Source organism: Mesoplodon mirus (assembly GCF_964341445.2).
Source record: "Mesoplodon mirus genome assembly, chromosome: 1".
NCBI classification, from domain to species: domain Eukaryota; kingdom Metazoa; phylum Chordata; class Mammalia; order Artiodactyla; family Ziphiidae; genus Mesoplodon; species Mesoplodon mirus.
In genome coordinates, this window is record NC_138976.1 from 25,674,576 (window position 1) to 25,693,620 (window position 19,045).

General features: G+C 50.4%; 1 protein-coding gene across 3 annotated transcripts in view; it reads left to right on the forward strand.

Moving 5' to 3' along the window:
* Positions 1-19,045, forward strand: part of COL15A1 (collagen type XV alpha 1 chain) — a 101,558-nt gene that overhangs the window by 51,288 nt on the left and 31,225 nt on the right. For all 3 annotated transcript variants that reach the window (XM_082621440.1, XM_082621438.1, XM_082621439.1), the window contains 12 exons: positions 314-463; positions 981-1,121; positions 5,261-5,311; positions 6,486-6,572; positions 7,749-7,874; positions 8,979-9,041; positions 14,236-14,271; positions 14,689-14,829; positions 15,011-15,079; positions 15,902-15,937; positions 16,043-16,126; positions 17,424-17,489. In XM_082621440.1, the coding sequence (XP_082477566.1) occupies positions 314-463; positions 981-1,121; positions 5,261-5,311; positions 6,486-6,572; positions 7,749-7,874; positions 8,979-9,041; positions 14,236-14,271; positions 14,689-14,829; positions 15,011-15,079; positions 15,902-15,937; positions 16,043-16,126; positions 17,424-17,489 (1,050 nt within the window). The remainder of the gene's footprint in view (positions 1-313; positions 464-980; positions 1,122-5,260; positions 5,312-6,485; positions 6,573-7,748; positions 7,875-8,978; positions 9,042-14,235; positions 14,272-14,688; positions 14,830-15,010; positions 15,080-15,901; positions 15,938-16,042; positions 16,127-17,423; positions 17,490-19,045) is intronic.

The following is a 19,045-nucleotide window of genomic DNA, read 5'->3' on the forward strand; positions in this document are numbered from 1 at the left end:
GTCACAGGGTGAGAAAACTAGGGATCAGGTCCCAGTTCTACCAAGTCTTTACTCAACAGAAACTAGAACTTAACTAGCAGAGCTGTCTGGAGATAGAAGGGCTTCCTGCGGAGGTAGGGAGTGCCAGTTCCTGAGGATGCGCAGGTTTGGGCCAAAGCACGCGGCAGAGGTGTGCTGGAGGGTACTCCGGGGCAGGGAGGGGACGACCTGAGAGGTGCGTGACGGCCTCAGCAGGTTCCTCCCCGTAATCACACACCCACCAACCGGGGGTGTGGATGAAGTGTCACGATCCCTTATGCCAATTTCATTTCAGGGTCCAGTCAGTGAAGAAAGCTTAACAATAGCAGCAGCTGCAGCAGAAGTGCCCCTCAGCACTTTTGAGGAAGAGGAGGCCAGCGGCTTCCCCACGGATGGCCTGGTTCCCCTCACACCCACAGCGGCCCCCAAGCAAGTAGTCCCTGCGGTAAGTGTCTCCTAGCATCCTCTCTGGCTCACAGTGGGGAGAGAGGTCAGGGTCACGAGACAGGAGCAGTTGCCGGCCTTCCCAGGACCAAATGCACAGGCAGCTTCGTTAGAACATTTATCTGGGTCGGCACCGACCAGAGGGAGGCAGGATGTAACCAAAGGAGCATAGCAGAGGGGGTCAGGGGAGCAGGCTTTGTCTTGACCCTCTACCCCCCATCTTTGTCCAAGGAGAACTTTCTCGGAATGTGGTCCAAAGTTAGACAGCATTGCTGGGGTGAGAGGCAGTAAGCACCATGACTGGGGAGGGGGTTTAGAGGAGACGCATGTTTCAGAAGGGGATTATGAGTCTGTGCTTCTGTGAGTGTGTCGGGTGTAATGACAGTTGTAGGTAGGAAAGTGCTTTGAAATTGGGCTAGTGCCACCGAAAGGAAAGTCCATGAAACTCCCCAGCAGCAGTGTGCACATTGCATCATGGGAGAGATGACTTGATTCATCGTGTTGGTTTGGCTTCTCAGGGTCCTGGTGATGAAGGCTTAGCAGCAGCCACAACAGAGCAGCCCCTTCCCGCGGCTGGGGCAGAAGAGTTGGGTGGCGCTCTCCCTGAGGGGCCCCCGCTTCCCATACCCACAGTAGCTCCTGAAAGAGGGGTCCCTCCGGTAAGTGAAGATTTCACTTTGCATAGAGGCATGAAGATTTGACTTGGCCGGTCTTACAGAGGAGAAAAAGAAAGGCCAGAGGCATGGGAGGGGCCTGCTCCTGGCTTTCCTAGAGGGAGGTTTTCATTTTGGTTTGCAAAATGCAGAATTTGGGCTTTTGAGGGTCCTCCAACCTAGGAACACACAAGGAAGCTGCTTTGTGGAGAAGAAGAAGCAAGAGGTAAAAACCTGGGGCACTTGGCTTTGTGTCCCAAATTGCCCACTTCTTTAATTGGAATGAGAGCTTTCTAACAGGCAGAGCTGCCTAAAGATACAAAGGCCCATCTCAAATGTCATTAGATTCCATCCTGGAGGTGGGGAAGCTTGTAAGACGTGGCAGGGACTGTAGAGAAAATAGAAGCATCAGAGGTGTGTTTGTGTGTTGGGGGGGAGGCAGCAGAGAGTCACCTTCAGGTCCCTTCCAACACGAGTTTTTGGGTTGCAACTGTACGACCTCACGCAAATCCCTTTCTTTGGGCTTCAGTTTCCTCATCTGTAGAAGAGGGTGGCTGTGAGGTCAAGTCAGAATGCAGGTCAGGGAACGTTCGGAAAGTTCTATGCACAGGTGCGAGGTTGTCACCACTTAAGGGCTGTGACTTTGTCTTTTAGAAGTGGGAAACCCAGAGCTGGTCCTCAGCATGGGCTTGTGTGAACTGGGGAATTAAATTGCCATTTAAGTGTCAATATTTTTTTTTTTTTTTTTTTTTTTTTTTTTTTTTTTTTTTTGCTGTACGCGGGCCTCTCACTGCTGTGGCCTCTCCCGTTGCGGAGCACAGGCTCCGGACACACAGGCTCCGCGGCCATGGCTCACGGGCCCAGCCGCTCCGCGGCATGTGGGATCTTCCGGGATCGGGGCACGAACCCGTGTCCCCTGCATCGGCAGGCGGACTCTCAACCACTGCGCCACCAGGGAAGCCCTAAGTGTCAATATTTTTAAAGGAAAGAATTCGATTGGTGACCAGCTTGGGCCTGCCAGTTCCCCGAGCAGCACTTGGTCACACATGCTTTCAGAGCCTTGACTCAAGTTACAGACATGTGGTCCCTTGGCCACAGAGCTCCAGGGCTGACCTGGGATGGGAGGGCTGTGGGACAGGACATCTGAGAGCTGGCTGTGAATCCCGAATGCCCACAGCTGCAGTGCCCGGTGGCCATCAAGCACTGCTTGGTCTCTTTATTTTTTATTCATTCACTCATTGATGTTCTCACTGACTCCGTGCATAGCAACTCAGGGCCCTCAGTCCATACACTTGGAGATTGAGATGAATATGACCTCGTCCCTGTCCCCAAGGAACTCACAGTCAAGGGGTGGGAAATAAGCCTTTTGTTCTGACATTTGTTAAGCACTCTGGGTTCCAAATTGATCTGATTCTATGCACAGCACCACTCTCTGGTACAAGGAGAATCGTCTCCATTTTCCAGGTGAGGGGAGTGAGACTTAGGTAAAGGGACCTGCCTGCTGTGGCACACCCTTAAGAGCAGGGCTGGGATTTGAACCCAGGCGTGCTGGCCTGCAGAGCTCATGCCCTAGAGCATCCCCGAGAGTGTGGTATGGTGGAGAGGTCCCAGAATGGGAGCCGGGAGGCTGAGGTTCTGACTTGTGGTGAGTCTTGGTGTTGCTGTCTTTAAAAAGAGGAGGAGGGCTTCCCTGGTGGCGCAGTGGTTGAGAGTCCACCTGCTGATGCAGGGGACACGGGTTCGTGCCCCGGTCCGGGAAGATCCCACATGCCGCGGAGCGGCTGGGCCCGTGAGCCATGGCTGCTGAGCCTGCGCGTCCGGAACCTGTGCTCCGCAGCGGGAGAGGCCACAACAGTGAGAGGCCCGCGTACCGCAAAAAAAAAAAAAAAAGAGAGCGAGAAGGCGAACGAGAGCTCTGGTTTTTAACCTTTTCTTCATCTTAGAGACACCTGGCAAGCTTAGGCCGCTGCAGGTGTCCGAGTGCACTGCCAGACCAGTTGAGGAGCCCCTGGTGCTGGGGCTTATGCTCCCAGGAGACTCTACTGGGCAGCGAGCATGGAACCCCCCAGGCTGGCTGTGATGCCTGTGGCCCTGGGCTCGCTACACAGTCCCCCTGCTCCCCTGCTCCTCTGCTCCTCAACCCAAGGGACACACAACACACCAAGACTGCATCTCGCCACGGTGATGCCACACCAGGTGCAGCAGTACTGGCTGGCGATGCACCTTCACACAGAGCCAGTTTTCCTTTTTCTTTTTCTAAAACGTTTTATTATGGAAACTCTAAAAATTCACAAAAGGACTTAGAATAGTATAATAACCCCCCCACATACACATCACTCAGCAACATTACGCGGGTCGTGCTCTATCTGTTCCACCTCCTACAGCCATCTTTTTGGAGCGGAGGGAGGGGGAAGACTGGAGTATTTTAAAGCAAATCCCAAACACTGTATCATTTAACTCATAAACATGTTAATGTGTATTGTTAATAGGCTGATCTGGGACCTTTTTTTCCCCTTAGCCACAGGGTCATCCATCAGTGGTAATAATGGATGTCATTATCTATCTAACAAAATTGACAGTGGTTCCTTCATATTATCTAATACCCTAGTTATTTAAAAATGCCTTTTTTCACTTAGTTTGAATCTGAATCCAAACAAGGTCTACTTTGTGTTTGGTTGATGTGTCTCTTAAGTCTCTTTTGGTCTATGATTGTTTCAAACCTACTTTGTTCTTTTTGCCATTGATTTATTGGGAAACCTGGTCCAGTTGTCCTTAGATCCTTTATAGTTTGTGCTTTCAGAAGCTGGCACTTGGTGAGGGCCTGGTGAGACCAGCTATGCTGGTGACAGTGTCAGTGGTTTACTACTGCTGAGAAGTTCTTGATCAACACATATCAACACCATAAAACGGCATATTGTTGACCCAGACACTTTTGTTCTAGGAATCAATCCTAAAGGAGATAGTCTGTTATGTAAAAAGGCTTTGTGTACATGGTTGTTAATCTCAGTATTGTCCATAATGGAAAAAAACTAGACACAGTTTAACTAGCCAACAATAGGGGAGTTAATTGAATTAAAGGATATTCAAATAATGGAACATTATGCAGCTATTAAAATTATACTTATTAGGAGTATTTAATGATGGAGGAAAATACTTACCATATAATGCTAAGTGGAAAAAAAGCTGGTTATGAACTTCAGTATACTGACTGGGCCGACCCTGGAGGAGTCCTAGCCTAGTGGGACCAACACACGCACAACTGAGCTTCAAGTCAGGTGGTCCTACTGTGGTCTTAACTATTTAAAAATAGACACATGCAAAAACCCTGGAAGGAAATACCCTCCCTAAATGTCAGCAGTTGTGGCCTTAAAGTAGTAGAACTGTGAGGGTTGGTAGGTTCCTAATATATAGTGGTTTTTCCATCAAGGGGACTTCTGACTTTTCCAATGAGATGTTTAAAAAAATTTTTTTTAATTTTTCTTTTTTGGCCTCTCCATGTTTGCTGGGGTCTCAGTTCCCCAACCAGGGATTGAACCCGGGCCACGGCAGCGGAAGCACAGAGTCCCAACCACTGTACCACCAGGGAATTCCCATCCAATGAGATTTTTAAAAAGCTCCAAGAAGAGAGAGAGAGGGAGAGAGGTGAGGGGAGAAAGGTGAAAGAGAGAGACGAACATGCAGGATTTCATCGTGGCACATAAGTAATGAAGATAGATCACCCTAAGTGCCTGTGTCAGGAATTTGTGATGAATTGAAATGGGTGCCCCAATTCCTGGGCAGACAGTTTAATAACACAATAGGGATAGTTATGGGAGTACCCACTATGGAATATCTTTTGGATCATTTTGAATCTCAGAGTCACCCAAGGCAGTGGGTGAGAGGGGCATTCATGTCTGGCTCTGCTACACCCCTCTCTCTGTTTATTCATGTATAAAATGGGGATTGTAGAACCTTCTCTCTGGGATGTAGTGAAGATTAAATGAATTAATACGTGGAAAACTTTCCCTGGCACATAGTATGTGCTCAACAAATTAGGTATATAGAACTCCTGCATAAGCCTCCTCTTGAAATAAGCACAGTTTCTGGAGAGAGGAGGGGAGTGGGAAGGGGTGCCCAGTGTTCCACTGACATCTTGTTCTCTTTAGGATGAAGCTGGGGAGGGGCTTCCTGGCTCCCTTGAACCTGCTGGACCCACGGTGAGATTCCCACCCAGGGTTGTCACATGCACAGTGTGCAGGGGATGGGGATGCACAAAACAGCCACAGGCAGATCCTTCCCGTCTGCCCCCAAGTGCCCTCCAGTCAGAGCTCAGTTCTCTCTCCTGTACCAGGACTCTCTCAGAGAGTCCAGAAGCAGAAACTATTTACATCCCATTTATATCCTGTGCCCTGAAAGACCCCCAGGTCCCTCAAACTAAGCACATCCCAAACTGAGCTTGTCACCATGCTCCCAGGCCTGCTCTCCCCGCAGGGTTCCCCTGCTCTGGGAATGGTACCCCATCTTCCTGGTCATGAAGAGAGAAGCCAGGAAACATCTTTGAGTGCCCCCCCTCAATTAAGTCAGTCCCAAAGCCCCTGAGTCTAGCTGTGCAGCACCTCCTCATCCCTTGGATGCTGGCAACAGCCTCCTGTCTCCTCACCTTTATATCATCACCTCCCTTCTCCCACCTACATGCCCACACTGCCACAACCTGCCTAAACAGAGTTCCAACCCCTAACCCAGCCCTTCCTTATTCGATGATTGAATTAGGCCTTGCCTGGTTCCCATCTTCAGGAACTGAGTACCAGAAAGGTGTTTTGGAAGTTTCCTTTTGTTCTTTGGAGGAATTTGATGGTATTCAACAAGTACATAATGAGGGCCCTCTCAGTGTCAGATCTCATGCTGGACACTGGGCACCCAGAGGTGTCTCAGGATTGGGCCGACCCTGGAGGAAATCCTAGCGTAGTGGGACCAACACATGCACAACTGAGCTTCAAGTCAGGTGGTCCTACTGCCAAATCCAGACCCCCGCAGTGGCTGGTGGTAACACAGAGTAGGAGAGGTGCATTCTCTCTGAAAATGGGGTTGGGCAGGGCTCCATGGAGGAGGTGACCATGGAACTGGGCCTTGAAGGATGAGTAGGGATTTGAAAGGCAGCAGAAGAGGCTGTGAAAGAGTGTCCTGTGTTTGAGGACGGGCTGTGTGTTGGCCACACAGCTGGGAGGGGGAGAGGGAGGAGGGCAGCTGTAGAGGGGACCGGGAGAAAAAGCCAGAAGGAAAGTTGGCAGCAGCAGTTGTAGGGCCACAGAATATGGGAAAACTTTCAGTGACACAGCTGTCCTTGGAGAGTAGCAGGTGAAGCTAAGCCGTGGGAACTTTTTCTCTGTACAGGTGGGAGCGGAGGCTGAGGGCTCCAGCCTGGGCTGGGGCTTGGACGTCGGCTCTGGTGACCCAGTGCCCAGCGAGGAGCTGTTAAGAGTAAGTGTGAAGGGTTAAACAGCCTAGTGTCGGGGGCAGCCTTCACGAGGATCCAGGAGGGAGGGAAGGGAGGGACACAGGGGCCGATAACAGATGAAAGCAGATTGCCACCGTTGATAACTCTTGCAGCTGATGGTGGGCTCCTGGACTCACTATACTTGCCCCTCTATATTTGTATATGTTTGGCGTTTCCGTCTTCCATCAGTTTTAAGTGAGTCTGAGCCTTAGTCTATAGTCAGGAGCCCCCCTTTGCCACTTGCCTCCTTCCCCCGGTAGCCTTCTCCAGCAGGCTCTTTCACAGCAGGTATGCCCATGACCTTCACCTCTACCACCTGGCTCTGTCCCCCACCCCCTTACCCATTACAGAGACCTGCTGGCCTCTTCTCTAGATAGCATTTCATACTTTGGCTTCCAGACCCTTCTCAAAATCCTTCCTACCCTGAGGCGACCCCCTCCCTACCTCTCCAGACCACTTATTCTGCCTCTTTGGCACCTCTTGCTCTCCCAGCCTCTTGCCCAAGGCTGGGCCCCCACTGGTCCCTCTAGATTTCCCCCGGGAGCACCTCTCTTCTCAGCTGCATCTCGTGCCTCTGTCCCCAGGGCCCCAACCTCATCCATCCCTTCCTCTGAGCCCTTGTGCTGAATCCCCACCTAGAAGGCTCCACTCAGCTGCCCATCTGCTCACTTACCATGACAGGGCTGGAAGGGTTCAGGACTCACTGGATGAGTGGAGCGGGACCCAGGTGGGACTTCCAAGCTGGTGGCATCAGCCAACCCAGCCCGAGGCTAAAGAGACTAGTACATTGCAGGGGTGTTTTTAATAAGGGTTCACAGTAGGCAGTTTTGGGCTAACCTCTCAGGTAATCAGAAAACTAACGTAGAGCACCTCTGAGAATTCCAACAACTTATATTCTTATTATGAACATACATCTAGGGAGAAAACATGATATAATGCGCCTAAAAAGACCTGGATTCAAATCCCAGCTCTTCTTCTAATTAGCTCTGTGTGTGAGCTCTTGAGCAAGTCACATCATGTCACTAAGCCTCAGTTTCCCCATCTTCTAAGTAGGAATACCACTCTCTACTTGTAGAGTTGTTTTCAGAAATGGAGTGAATGGAACATATATATTTGTCCCCTCCTCCTGCACTGTTTCTTAACAAGGTGTCTATTTTTAGGGTCCTCCAGGTCCCCCAGGCCCACCTGGCTTACCTGGGATTCCAGGAAAACCAGGAACTGATGTTTTCATGGGACCCCCTGGATCCCCTGGAGAAGATGGACCTGCTGGTGAACCTGGTCCCCCGGTGAGCTGCCAAAGCCATTGCCCCCACTCTGTGCCTATGGGGCTTCCTTTAGCCAGGGAGGGGGTACAGACTGCAGACCGCGGCGCTAAGGCTTACGACAGGGAGTGAGGAGCTAGCTAGCGTTTGTAAACAAATTCCTCCTCGGCTGAGACATTACTGAGACTCATAAGAAGCAGCAGCCAGGCTTCCCTGGTGGCTCAGTGGTTAAGAATCCGCCTGCCAATTCAGGAGACACGGGTTCGAGCCCTGGTCCGGGAAGATCCCACATGCGGCAGAGCAACTAAGCCCGCACGCCACAACTACTGAGCCTGCGCACCTAGAGCCCGTGCTCCACAACAAGAGAAGCCACCGCAATGAGAAGCCCGCACACCGCAGCGAAGAGTAGCCCCTGCTTGTCGCAACTACAGAAAGCCTGCATGCAGCAATGAAGACCCAGCACAGCCAAAAATAAAAAATTAAATAAATTTATTAAAAAAAAAAAAGCAGCAGCAGCCAAAAAAAACCATCATCCTACACATTGTTTCGCTGCTTTATCTTAGTATAGGAACTGCAGGCTCATGTAGAATCTCGGAATCGTAGAGCACCAGTGCTGGGCCCGGGGTGGGAGGCCCCCAGAAGCTACCTCGTCCAGCCCTGCCCCCGACTCCCCACAGAAGAGAAAATGCAACCCAGAGAGTGAAGGACCCTCGTCCACAGATGCACAGCCGGCCATGGCTGAACTGGGGCCAGGACAGGTGTTCTGCTATGGGCTGACACAAGGCTTTGGACCCACTGGCCTCACCCGCTTGGTCTTCCCAGCCCTGGCCTCCTTTTCCAAAGAGGGTTCATATTTATTTATTTATTTTTTTGCGGTACGTGGGCCTCTCACTGTCGCGGCCTCTCCCGTTGCGGAGCACAGGCTCCGGAAGCGCAGGCCCAGCAGCCATGGCTCACGGGGGCCCAGCCGCTCAGCGGCATGTGGAATCCTCCCGGACCGGGGCACGAACCCGCGTCCCCTGCATCGGCAGGCGGACTCTCAACCACTGCGCCACCAGGGAAGCCCGAGGGTTCATATTTGATTCTTCTCAGAGATGTTGTGAGCTGATTATCCTTGATGTTCCTCAGGGCCCTGAGGGAAAGCCTGGACTTGATGGAGCCTCTGGCCTTCCTGGAATGAAAGGGGAGAAGGTATGGAGAAGAGGGGGGCGGGTTCCAACACGGGGAGTCACCAGGCGCAGCCTGCCTCTCTGACGTCTAAGCCTGACCTTGCCTCTGATCCCATCCTGGTCCGCACTGCTGGATGTCTCCCCCTCCTGGAGCTCTTTATGCCCAAACCTGCACTCAACGTCTTCCCCTGCCCACTCCTGCATGTCCCCAGCTTCCGTGAATGGCACTGCCATCCACCCAGCCCCCTCTCTCTCCGCCCTGACCTGACGTTCATCTCTCCTCGCCTGCAGTGTGGCATCAGGCTCCTCGCTGGTGCCCCCTTCTCCCCACCCACAAGCCAGCCTCCAGCTACCTGCCCAGTCCATCTTCCTAGAGCAGGCTCTCACCCCTCACTGCCCTCTCCACTGAGAAAGCGCCAGCGGCCCCCCCGTTGCCTGCAGGACAGAGCCCTCACTACGTGCAGACCTTCAAGGCCCTTCCCGACCTACCTTTCCAGCTCCACCTCCCACCGCTCCCTTACACACCGGGCCTCCAGGCCAGCCAGCCAGCCCTACTGAAAGGCTCTGGGCTTGCACAGCCTCCTGGCCCTGGCCTGTGGTTTCCCCTCTGGGCTGTCCTTTCCCTTTCCTCATTCTCAGAAGCCCAGTTCAGATATACCCTCTGGGAAGCTCTCCTGGACTCTGTGAGCAGAAAGCACCCCTCCTTCCTCTGCTTCCCATTAGCACAGTACTGATTCTGCAGGACCCCTCCAGCCAGGGTCACTGAAGCTGTTCGCTTACCAGTCTGCTCCCAGCCTTACAAGCAGGGCGCGAGCACTCTCTGTGTATCCTTAGAACCTAGCCCAGTCTTCTGTGAGCAGTTTGATGCATGAATGAAACTTCTTCAGGTGCCCTTTTCACCCTCCGATCCTGAGTCTCACATGCCCTCAGTCTCTCCCTTCTCTGTAAGCCCCTGTAGTCTTCTGTTAAGCCACGTGGTGCTGTGGGGCGGGGTTCCTGCCCCTACTGCGTTCCCATGTTCCGCAAACGGGGGCAATAAAGATAAGGTGAGCTTCCTTCTAGGGATGTAGTCGTGAGCTTCACTGGGGTTCAGAGGAGGGAGGGGCCTCCCCTCTGGGGTGGGGACTGGAGGCCTTCTGTGTACCCCACCTGGACGGAGCGGTGGAAAGTGCTGACTCCCTAGACACCATCCTTGTCACTGAGTTTCCAGTTTCCGTCAGCTCTCAGGAGTATTTTTATTGAAACAGTAACTTGATTTTCGTGCAAAGCTCATTTCTCAGAAAAAGAAGAAACAATTGTCGAGCTTTATAGAACTCATTTTACATGTACTGACTGTTTCATAAGAAATTAAATTTTGCAGGAAACGTCACAAGACTTATTCTCATCTTCCTTGTTCTTCCTACCAGCTTCCCTGCCCCTGCCACTCCCCCCACACCCCTCCCCCCCACCCCTCCCCACACCACCCTCCCACACCCCTCCCCCCACACACCTCCCCACACACCCCTCCCCACACACCCTCCCCACACCCCCTCCCCTACACCCCTCCCCACACCCCCTCCCCTACACCCCTCCCCACACACCCCTCCCCACACACCCTCCCCACACCCCCCTCCCCTACACCCCTCCCCACACACCCCTCCCCACACCCCTCCCCACACACCCTCCCCACACACCCCTCCCCACACCCCTCCCCACACACCCTCCCCACACACCCCTCCCCTACACCCCTCCCCACACACCCCTCCCCACACACCCTCCCCACACACCCCTCCCGCACACCCCTCCCCCCACACACCTCCCACACACACCCCTCCTCACACACACCTCCCCACCCACCCCTCCCAAACACCCCTCCCACACACACTCCCTCCCCACACACCCTCCCCACACACCCCTCCCCACACACCCTCCCCACACACCCCTCCCCACACACCCTCCCCACACACCCCTCCCCACACTCCCTCCCCACACACCCTCCCCACACACCCCTCCCCACACACCCTCCCTACACACCCCTCCCCACACACATCTCCCCCCACACCCCTCCCCACACACACCTCCCACACACACCTCCCCGACACACCCCTCCCCGCACACCCCTCACACACACACCCCTCCCCACATACCCCTCTCCCACACACCCCTCCCTGGCTGGTCTCGGACTTAAAAATACCCATGCCCATGCCCACATCCGCACACAAACACCCTCACAGGCGTATTCTGCAGCTGCTCAGCCACTCGGTTGTGCACAGAGCAGCAGGCTTGCCCAGACTAATTGTGGCAGATAAATCACATTTTTCTTCCTGGAATTTGCTGTGAGGCCTAATTTGTTGCCCTGTGTGTGTATGATGTTTTCTGGTCAAGGAAAAGTAGACTCTAGAAGGACTTGGAAATTTGCATCTGGAGAGCTGGAGGAAAGCCTCGCACATGACATTTACCCCCACCCCCACCCCCATGCCCCCCAAAAAAGTAAACCAAGGAGAATAGTCTGAATGTGAAATAACAAAATTTGCTAAAGAAAATGAATAATCTCAGGGATGTAACACCACATAAGATCCAATGATACATTTGATCCTTGATGCCCCTCTACAATCTCTGCTCAGCTTACACACCTCCAGTGACAGGGGACTCATCTTCTGCCTTCATATGTACAAGCTGGATAAAATCATCTGTTTCTGAGAAAGATAAATCAAGGTCCCACATATCTTCTAGAACTTCCTTTGAAACTGCTACAAGGTATACTCTTGATTTGAAAAGAGTCAGGAAGGCAATTGAAAAAGTACAGTTTTTTACCTTATGAACATCTTTTTCTTGAATGGGGTCAACTGGCAACACAATAATAATGTTTTCAGAGGATAGAGTGCAGAAGTCAAGAGATGGGACTAAGTTAACTTCTATTTCACAGTATCCCTGACCGTGATTTGACTTGTTACTTGAAAAATGCATAAGGTTCGTACTTCCTTCAAGAACAGATTGCGTCAGGCAGCAGAAGATGGTGTGGCTGGTCACACCCGAGAAAAGCAGACACAGAAACTGTAGCCTGCAGATTGGGCAACAAAACTGGAACCCGATTCTTTCTGTTTCTGCCCGGGATAAAAGGTCACACTTAATTTTTCCCATGTCAGGCCAGCAAGCAGGGAAGTGACAGAGTCTAGCCAGCCAGCCTTGCTTCCTTCTGCAAGCACCCCTCTCCTCCCACCACCCCATAGAGTAACGGGATTCTTTCTGTGATTCTCTCTTCAGGTGTGTCTCTTCTGTTATTCAACCCTTCTGTAGAGTGCTTTCTCTCAGCAGTTATATATTTTTGTCTCTAAGGTCTCTAATTGATTTTTTCTTTTTTAAAAAAAGTATTCATTTATTTATTTTTGGCTGTGTTGGGTCTTTCTTGCTGCGAACGGGCTTTCTCTAGCTGCAGTGAGCAGGTGTTACTCTTCATTGCAGTGCACGAGCTCATCATTGCGGTGGCTTCTCTTGTTGCGGAATACAGGCCCTAGGCGCGTGGGCTTTAGAGCGCAGGCTCAGTAGTTGTGGTGCACAGGTTTAGCTGCTCTGCAGCATGTGGGATCTTCCCGGACCAGGGCTCGAACCTGGGTCCCCTGCATTGGTAGGCGGACTCCTAACCACTGCGCCACCAGGGAAGCCCTGAGTCTTTTCCATAACCACTGTTCTTATTTCATAATAGTTTGTCCTTGTTTCTTGGCTGTTATATCCTCCCTTTTCTCCCTGAGAATATATAGTATTTACTTAGACTCCTGATTGGATCGTGTTCTTAGCTGTTTCCTCAGGAAACCTTCCATGGTTGATGTTGTTGTTTCTCTTTCAGAGTGTTGCCTCTCCTCAAATGTGTAGTGTTTCTTGTTTGTGTGTTTGCTTTAGAAATTGGAATCCCTCTTTAGTCTGTTTCCTGCCTCTGTACAAATTACTAGGGAGTTGGGTGGTAGGTACTTTGGCAAGTTTCAGGAAGGTGATGGGAAGAGTAGGATGTGCCATCAGGCAGGGCACCTAAACAGCTGATCTTAGGTGTTTGGGGTACCCCTGGACCTCCCAGGGTCCACTAGCCACCTGGGGCTCTGCCCTATCCCTTTGCTCCAGTAAACAACTCTTATTATCGTTGTAGCAGGAGTGGAAGTGGGAGGTGAGGGGAGACGGGCAGGGCTCCATGGCTATCTAGCTCCAGAATTTCAACCTATCTCCCTGTCAGAGCCACACCCTGCTCCTGGCTTCCACTCCTCCCTTGCCTGATATTTTTCTACCTGTGGTTTCTCTCCACCACTGAAGCCTCTGGCTTCAGCTTCCCATGTTTTCTCTTTGCCATTCCTCACTGTTTCAGATTCAGTATCACTCGCCATCTTATTTTCGAGCATGACTATTTTGGAACTATCCACTCGGTCATTTCTATGGATTTGATATAGGAAGGGGAATCTGGCCCAGGGAAAGAGGGGTTTGGGAGAAAGCACAGCCTTAGATGGCAGGTGTATCATCGTGTCAGGGCCTTCTGTGTGGCCATGCAATTGCTGGCTTCTCTTGCGGGTGCTTCTGTGGTTTCCTTGGAGGTTCTCTAGCTGGGGGCCCCCGACTGAAGTGCAGTGTCTCCTGTGGCTGACCACTCCTGACCATCATCCCCCATTGGTCCTCCCCTCTATCTGAGCTTGCAGCTGGCTCCTTTCCTTGGGATCCACAGCTAACACCCCAGGAAACCTGTACTGTGTCTCCCATTGGTGGTGGACACACAACCTGCTTTAGAGACCCCCCCACCCCCATTCTGGGGCTATTCCAGCCAGCTTTTGGTCTTTAGATTTTTCCAGAAGAGAGCCAGCCATCATCCACATATCTCCAAAAACCTAGGGAATACATATCAAATTCTTGAAGTCCCTTCCCTTGGCTTCGAGAAGGGGAATCGGGCCCACCCAGTACACTGACAGCTCTCCAAGGGAATTCTTCCTCTACAATCTCTTCCTGGTTAATCTTCAACTTCTCCTTTTCACTCTTGAGGTAGGTAATGAGATAATAGTTGGAAGATGGGTTTCACAAGCTTTCAGCATGACCTGCTTAGCAAACTCACAACTACTGTAATGGGCTCAGGTTTGAGACATCAGTCAGAACTGAGCAGGAAGAGTCTCATTTTAATGTCCTGTTACTTAAGAGTCTGCAATCCTGCATTTTCTTTTAAACATACGTAATGAAATATATATTAATTGGCCCCCCTTTTTTTTCAGGGAGCAAGAGGACCTAATGGCTCATTTGGTGAAAAGGTAAAAAATGAAAATGAAAAAGAAAAAGCTTTCTCCTCCTTCCTCCCCTCTCTCTGGGTTTAGTATAATTGAACTGTTGGGCTAGAGTATTGAATATATAAATGTCATGGATCAGAGAGAAACATGTGGAAGGAACTGCTTGGGGAAGGCAGAACAGCTGAAGCAGAGTGAATAACCCACCAGGTTTTCTCCTTTCTCACCCACTCCACCCTAATTCATTCGATGAGCGCCATTAGCTTATCTCCAAGTGAAATGTCAATTGGCAAGATGGCTGTTTCTGTACAATTAAGTAGCGCTGATCAGAGAATCCAACGATCTAATTAAGTTCAAAGAACAATTTTCTGACTTGGTTGCGGATGTTGTTCCTTCCATGAGTGACTCCAAGGCTAGATAATCAGCCTGTCCCCTTCTTTACAGGGTGATCCCGGCAACAGAGGCTTACCAGGACCCCCAGGGAAAAATGGACAAGTTGGCGCTCCTGGGGTCATGGGACCCCCAGGGCCCCCTGGACCCCCTGGGCCCCGAGGCCCTGGATGTACAATGGGACCTGGATTTGAGGTACTTTTCCTCCTTCCTGTGGTTAAAGAACAACGTGCACTAAGGACTACTGGAAAGGCCAGCTACCTGAACACCAAAGTGGTGCTGATTCCCCACTGAGCCCCAGCTCCCAGCACCACACCTGACACAGGGAGGTGCTCGGGAATCAGTACTGGAATTCTCGTTCTCCTTCCTTCCCTAGGATACTGAAGGCTCTGGGAGCATCAGGCTGTTGCATGAGCCCAGAATCTCTGGACCAACGGCTTCAAGTGTAGGTTGACTTTTTACACCTTCATTTTGAGGGTTGCCATGCTGTCACACTGGAGTGGAGAAGCTGTGGGGTGCCATCCTGGCTCTGCTACTTTCACTAATTCACCCCCTCTGCGCCTCCAGCTTCCAGCTGTGTGGTGGGGAGACCAGGTGCTCTTTATAGCTTGTTGCTTTGAGGAGTAGCACAGAGGTTTTGCACAAAACATCATGTGGGAAAACTTGAAAATTATCTTTTTCTCTCTCTCCACAGTCCCTTACCATCAAGCATCTCTGCTTCATTGCCTCCTTCCTGCTGCCCATTCAAGACTCACACTTTGCCCCATTTCAGAATCCCTTGCTTCTAACAAGTACCCTTCCCTACTACATCTACCCCCCAGGGAGGTGTTGTCCATCTTCTTCTATGATACCTGCTCTCAAGAGGATCAATCCCCAGGATCTCATTATATTTGAGATCCAAGTGGTACCCAGAGCTGAGCACACCAGTGCAGGAGACTCTGAGCCTCACAAAGGGGAGCAGCACAGCCCCCTCCATGATTGAATAGGAAGACCTCCCCCACACCCCAGATGCAGAGTGCTCTGGGTTCAGGGTCAAAAGGACACTCACCCCGTGCTGGGAGAGGGCCTCTGGTCCTCTTATTGTCTGTGAGATATTCCTTCCTTCTGACTCTGTGAGGGGAATTTGCCCCTCATCTTTTGCTCCCATTATCTGGGACAAAATCCTTGTAAGAGCTTAGGGAGAGACAGCAAGATGGGAGGATAGATGGAGAGTGGGCAAAGTGAATAGAAAAAAACCCAAAGAATATTTGTTTGTCTGTTTTGCCAGGGTCCCAAAGGAGAAAAAGGAGACCAGGGACCAAAGGTGAGGTCACAGATCTGAAGTGGGGGTGAGAGAAATTTTCAGCCTGGTTCTAGGAGCATTATCCACATACAGTGAATTTTTTTCCACTCTCACTGCTATATCCAGGGTGAAAGAGGGATGGATGGAGCCAGCATTGTGGGACCCCCTGGGCCCAGGGGGCTACCAGGGCGCATTGAGGTCTTATCTAGTGTGAGTATCACCAGGTATCACCAGCATGGTTGCTTTTGCTAAAGGGGAGGGAAGGTTGTCCACAACTTCAGGGCCTTCAGGGCTGCTCTTTATGCAGGGGGCACGTAGCTGGCATCTGGTGTTGGAGTTCCTACCTGCCAGCATGGCCCACCTGTCTGTTCCTACCCTGGTACCACTATTGTCACACATAGTGTGTCCAGAACCCTCTGTTCTGGTTGGCAGCATTTTCAGTCAGGAGACTGAGTGTAACAGAGCTGTAACCAAGAGGCAAGGAACATAAGTGGGGGAATGAGGGAGGAAAGATGGTTTAGGTTATGAGAAATCAAGGAAGACTTTCTGGAAGAAGTCTCCTTGAGCAGGGACTTGAAAGCTAAGAAGGATTTACCAGGTAAGTATGGAGGACAGGACTTCCAGAACTCAGGTGGTCAAGACACTCTGAGCCGAAGCACAGAAGAGAAAAACATGGGTGTGTCCAAGGCACAGGGAGCTGATGGGCATGGGGGTGGGTGGAGAGCAATGGAAATTTGGAGAGAAGACTGGGATGTGGGCTGGGACATGATCACAGTCCACTGAATATTAGAACATCACATTTGTGAAAAACTGTGGCCCTTCCAAGAGAAATAATGTCATACTGGTACATGACAGAAAGACAAAAAGTCCCAAATAAGTGGAAAAAAGAATGACTAGAGGTTTTTTTTTTTTTTTAAAGTATGATTAAAAAATATCAAGTATAGGTAAGGGTGTAGTGAAATAGATAATCTCACGTACTTTGTTGGAAGTGTAAGTTGTACGGCCCCTTTAGACAGCTCTTTGGCAATGTGTTAAAACTAAAAATGTTCATACCGAAAACTTCCATATGGAAAGACCTCCATGCTGTATGATTGAGTGAAAAAAGCAAGTTGAAGAATAATACCTACAGCCCAATGCCATTTATATAAAATAACCACATGGACAAACACACACACACACACACCCAACAACACTGTTTTCTGTGGGTATTAATATTAATTTATAATTATATAACATGTAACTATAATATTTAAATATATTTAAAATTATAAAAGAAAAAAGGCATTTATGTATGGTGCAATTTTAAGATTAATCGAAGAGGAAAGTGATAAGGCGGCTCAGGGCTGTGTTGTAAGTGGGGGGGATGGGTGTGTTGGCAGTGGGTGGGTGTTGTCAGTGTCTGCTTGTGTCTGCCATGCGGGGTGACTTCAGTTAAAGCCTCACTGCCAGGAGCAAGGTGGGATGCGTGCCACCCTCTGTCTCTTTGTCTGATTTCTTCTCTTTTCAGCCTTTGATCAACATCACCCATGGATTCATGAATCTCTCGGACATTCCTGAGCTCGTCGGGCCTCCGGTGTGTATCCACAGCTGCCCTAGAGTGAGGGTCCTACCCAGACGCCCCAGCTGAAACTAAGTTGGGTTGGTTTGGAATCCTTTGAGCTCCTGAAGCATAGAGCTAGAGTGTCTCAAAGTAGTAGAATAGAAAGAGAGCTTTGCATTTCTGAGAAGTTGCTATCACATTAATTTGTGCAGGGAGTTTTGTCCAGTGCAGTGGAAGCTTCCAGTCCCTTGCATCAGAAATATGTGTAATGGAAATCAGAGAATCATAAGTAACAAATTGATAGATGTCTGAGCAGTGCTTTGGGCATGCTTTTATTTACATGATCTCATTTCCCAGAATGGGAGGAGCCTAGAGAGACCTATGGGGAAACTGGCGCATGAGGAGGGAATGTGACTGGCTTCAGTCTTTATGGCCCCATTTAGAGATCAGGAACACACAAAGAAGCTACCTTATTTCTGCAAGTCCACAGAGTCTGTCCATGACACAACAGGACCTAAGAGGAAGGAAGCTTTCTCCTGCAGTCTGTGCAACGAATCCACACTGCATCTTCCATATCTGCTGGTGACAGCTGGGGAGAGAGGAAAGAGCTCTGGCCTTAGGAGCCTTGGGTTCCGCCCCATCTCCTCTACATAATGCTCTGAGACTCTCATCATCTCTCTGATAGCACCTCACCAGCCTTTGGGGCAGCTTGTAAGAGGTGATGGATGCGAAACTGCTTTGCAAACTGTGGCACTCTGTGGAAGCCGACACGGAGATTGAGGCTTATACTTCCACAGCTGCGCAGTCCAGATGTCTGCCAGGGCCACCCGCCCTGCAGTCCCCAGTAAGGTTGGCCTGAACCTCTGCTGTCCACATCCTGGGGAAAATTCAGTGCCCTCCCCAAGGCTTCTGCAAATATCCGCACGATTCCTTTAGAGCCAGTATCTCCTTCTGCTGAGTGGCCTCTGTTGGTGGGTCATTTCACCGTCTCTCCTATACTACATCCAGTGGGTCTCCCTTTCCTTGATTTCTACTAAAATCATCCAAAACACCCCAGTAAGCAAACAAGTCATTTCACAAAAGTTTTCCCCAAACTATTGGGAGGTTAGAGTGTTAGGTGGCTTAATTCTAAAGCAAAACACAGACAGCCCAAGATCTAAGAGTCAACATCTCTGTTCTAAGAGCCCTTGGGCCTTGTCTGCCCCCACCCCTTCTCTCTTCTCCCCACCCGAGAATCCTCCTTCTGTCCCAATCCCTGGCCTCCTCTTTGGCAAATCCAGGCCCTCAAGGGTCCCCTTCGTCCCTAACGGAAGATCAAGATTTTCCTACTCAGAGGCAGTTCCCTCCCAGCTGTACCTTTATACTTTTCCACTCTATTATATGTACACCATATAGATATATGTATATAGTATATTATATGTATATATATATACACATATACATATATATATACACATATACATTATATATATATATATGTATGTATTAGTCCTTTGTTGCTTCTGCATCCTCAGATTCAACCAACCTTGGATAAAAAGTGCTGAAAAAAAAATTCCAGAAAGCTTCAAAAAGCAAAACTTGAATTTGCT